The 4,027-nt window shown below is 41.3% G+C and overlaps 1 protein-coding gene across 1 annotated transcript; it reads right to left on the bottom strand.

Annotated features, from left to right (window-relative positions):
* Positions 1-511: 511 nt before the first annotated feature.
* LOC140363064 (E3 ubiquitin-protein ligase TRIM39-like) lies at positions 512-3,629 on the bottom strand. Its single transcript, XM_072449385.1, has 2 exons — positions 3,551-3,629; positions 512-2,524 (listed from the first exon to the last, which is right to left on the bottom strand). Exon 2 carries the CDS (start codon positions 2,520-2,522, stop codon positions 936-938), a length of 1,587 nt encoding a protein of 528 aa, XP_072305486.1. The 5' UTR covers positions 2,523-2,524; positions 3,551-3,629; the 3' UTR covers positions 512-935.
* Between the last annotated feature and the right edge of the window lie 398 nt (positions 3,630-4,027).

Genomic DNA, 4,027 nt, shown 5'->3' with positions numbered 1-4,027 from the left:
AGGACCCTGTGATTCTAGTTCAATTTTAGCGATTTTTTTGTGATGAATAATTAGACTACATATAAAATGTGGTAGTTAGCCTGCGGTTGTTAGCTCAGCGCTGTGGAGTCTTCCTGTGCTAATCCCCGCTGACCTGAGCTCGCCGCGCGGCCGCTCAAACGTATTCAGACTCAAACACAGGAGCAGAGATGAGGCCACAGCTCCGACAACGCACCAAAAGAGCGTGGGAATGAGAGGAGACTGACGGAGCAGACATACAGAGGAAACCAACATGGTTAAGTTGGAAATGCACATTTGACAGTTTTAGTTTGAGTCTAAAAGTGACATGGTTAAGTCTAAAAATGAGCTGTTAGAATGGTGGTGGAATGAGTTAATGCAATGAAACAAAAACAATCATTTCTGTACATGAGAATCACAATTTATTAATTTATTTTATAGTAATTTATTGTATTTGTTAAAAGAAACAAAAAGATGACATTACAGAGTGAAAAATCAACAGGTGAAATTGCTGATCCAGAATAACCATTCGAAGAATTACAAAATGAATAGATTTGTTCATTTATTTGGTGAAACATGGGAAATCATAAACAGAACACACTTTCGCCTTTGAAGAACAGTTTTAGAAACATGAGCTTTAGCAGAACTAGTACACGAAGTGCTATAATTTTGTGTTAGTGTTGTTTTATATCTATTGTTTTAAACCTCGACCTAAAAAAGAGTTTTATTTAATTCTCATTGTGATATTGAAATTGGTATCGAGAATCAAAGTATTTCCTTTGTATCAAAGTCGAGTTTGACATTTTTGTCTCACAAACATGTATGAGATTATAGTATTTAGAATTTTTGCCTTTCTGAATTTTGCACAGTGACACATGCACGATTTTCACTTTTAACTTGTACTTTCCTAGTTCTAGATGTATGTTTTTGCAGTTGTATTATTTCTTTACTGGTGTAAGTCTTAGAGGAGCTGAATCAGTCTGTGGTGCTAAAACTGGTAGAATGTTCCCAGAGAAAGAGCACTTGGAGAAAGAGTAGAGTCGATCTGCACTGTCCACATCATAAAAGGAGACCAGACCTTGAGCATGATCCACAAAGACTCCCACAGTCTCAGGCTTGCTCCTCAAGGACAGAATGATAGGAGGATCAGCAAAAGCCTTGTACTGACCATTTATCAGTGCAGTTGTCCAGTATCCATTCTGTGGTGTAACAATTACCTGTTTCTTTCTCTCCACTGACTCTCTGGCCAATCCTAAAGCCCAGGAAGTCTTTCCTTTGACCTGAACTTGGAAGTAGGACCTCCCTGAAGAGAACTTCTGTTTCCCTAATACACAAGATGTTTCAGTAAATCTCTGTGGTTTGTCTGGATAATTCATCATCACATTATTGTAGTGAACTTGTTTCTTATCTTGAGACAAGACAAGATTTGCTTGAGCTGTGTCAGGATCCAGAGTCACTTTGACTTCAAACTGTTGCACTCTCCTCAGCTCTGCCTCAGATACTGCCTTCATCTGTGGAGCGAGTGTCTTCTCCAGCTCAGACACAGCTTCAGCCACCAGACCATCATACAACTGAGGAGAAACCTTCACTTGTGCCCAGTCCTGCAGCTCTGGAGCGGGTTTCACTGAGGAGAAGGTTTGTATAAAAGAGAAGTGGTCCTCAGAAACCAGCTTCATGTCAGCTCCTCTCTGCTGCAGGACGCAGATCTCCTGCTGTAACTCCTCCATCAGCTCTGCAGCTCTGTCCTCCACCTTCTTCTGATCTTCTGTGATTCTCTCTTTGAACTGGTCCAGACTCTTCTGAACACTGCCCATTAAAGCTGTAAAGACTTTCACCCCCTCGGCCAGCTCTCTATCAGCGTTCTTGTTATTAACTTTCACAGAGTTCTGGATGCTCTGGATCTTTTGTTGTCTTTTGTTCACCAGTTTCTCCAGCTCTTCCTGCTGTCTCTCACACTCCTCCTTCAGGGGCAACGTAGCATGGTCTTTATGTTGAGAGAGGCTGCACAGCACACAGATAAACTTCTTCTCTCTTTGACAGAGCAGCTCCAGAGGCTTGTCGTGCTCCTGGCAGATCCGCTCCTCCAGGTTCTCCACAGGGGGGATGAGTTGGTGCCGTTGGAGGCGAGGAGTGCTCTGGTGAGGCTCCAGGTGAGTGAGGCAGTAGGAGGCCAGGCAGACCAGGCAGGACTTGAAGGCCCTGAGTCTGGGTTCAGAACACAGGTCACAGAGAACATCTCCTGTTCCTGCTGAGCCCTCTGACTCCTCTTGGTCTGGTTCCTCCTGAGGTTTCCTGAACTGGGAGACCATTTCTAACAGTAAAGTGTTAGTTTTAATCTGAGGTCTGGAGCTGAAGTTCTCCTTACACATGGGACACTGGTACGGCTCGCTGTGGTCCCAGTGTTTGTTGATGCAGGTTTTGCAGAAGCTGTGTCCACAGGAAGTGGAGACAGGGTCAGTGAAGACCTCCAGACAGATGGAGCACAGGAGCTGGTCCTCAGACAGAACATAACTGACAGCCGCCATTTCTGTAACAGAACAACAGACAGAGATTGTATGTGTTTAGAGCCAATAGTCTTTGTATCATAGCAGCACCAGCTCCTGCATCATGTGAGGACTTTTAATGAGGCCGGCTTTACGGCAGGAAGAAACAAAGAGACACTTTATTATAAAACCCTGAACATATAACTTTTACTGATATTGACGAGTAAAATGATGTGATGTTGATAAAATAGTGAAAACATGTTGCACTTTGACTAATGTGACGTTCGTGTACATGACAGGAAACTAATACACTCGAGTCAATTCAATAAACATGTGAAAATCATTGGTTCAACTAAATGTTTGTGATCGTTTCTCATGAAACTTCTCAATACAATCGCCAATTCACAATCCGAACAAAGATTTAGAATTGTTATGAGATGATGGTTAAACCTTTCCCAAATTAAAACCCAAATCAATGCAGACGAGCTTTTGCAGCTTAATGAATGAGTCTTGACTCACTACAGTCTGTTTAGTTACAGAAATTCTCTTCTCTCCACAAAGATAAATCACTATTTACGTCTCTTTTACAGTTCCTAACATAATTCTAAAGTCCATTACAGATCAAGTCAAGTAGGTCTGAACAAGACTTTTCATTGTCCCTTTCTACAATGGATCACTCCTGGACAAATGACAGATTACATAGACTTGTTTCATAGTTTTACTACTTAAATGTACTTGACTTTATCTGTAATGGGCTTTAGAATATGTTAGAAAAATATGATTATTGTTAGCTCTGGCTTCTAGAGTAAGGTGAATAGAACCAATCGATATTTTAATAGATCCATGTTACCAATATGTGGAGTAACAGTTGTAACAGTGAGTAGCATTTACTTTTAGTGAAACTTAAGGTAACAATTATAAGTGAGTAAGAAACAAGTTCAGTGCAGGAGGCTAATGCTAAACCCATGTCTAGAAGTAAGATTGAGATATCTAAGCTAAAAGTTAAAATAGACAGCTAACTATGACAGTTAAATTAAGATCACGTGTAAAACTGTTTCATTTGTACTTACCCAATGTGTAAATGTCTTTCTTTCAAGCTCAGACGACGTCAAGTCACTTTTCCGTGGAACAGAATCTCAGGCACTGGGCTGGAAACTGCTCTGTGAGTTTCACTTTCATTTCTCTTGTAACACACTCATGTCAAGCACCTCCCCATGTCCAGATGATGCTTTATTCAGTTTTGTACTGGACGTTAACCATGGAAGCCTCAATATTCAGACAGAAGAATCTTTGGGATTTACAATGCGATGGCACGTCTCTGGCAACTTGTTAGAGCAATTTGTAAGACTAATTATTTTCAAACCTAAAGATGAGATATGACAAAACACACTCCACACTTCCTGCTCTGATTGTCCTTGGTGGTTTCTGTTCAGATTTGTTTCTTCTCCATCACTTTTATCCAGCGTCCTGTCCTTGGCTCCGTCTCACACTATTATCCTGCAGTTTAATCTCTGTTCACACCCACATGCACGCTCATAGGCCCACGT

The sequence above is a fragment of the Eucyclogobius newberryi genome, unplaced genomic scaffold, assembly GCF_026437365.1.
Source record: "Eucyclogobius newberryi isolate DKJ021-1_F unplaced genomic scaffold, fEucNew1.0.hap1 SCAF_17, whole genome shotgun sequence".
NCBI lineage: Eukaryota > Metazoa > Chordata > Actinopteri > Gobiiformes > Gobiidae > Eucyclogobius > Eucyclogobius newberryi.
This window is presented reverse-complemented; position numbering and strand designations above follow the sequence as displayed.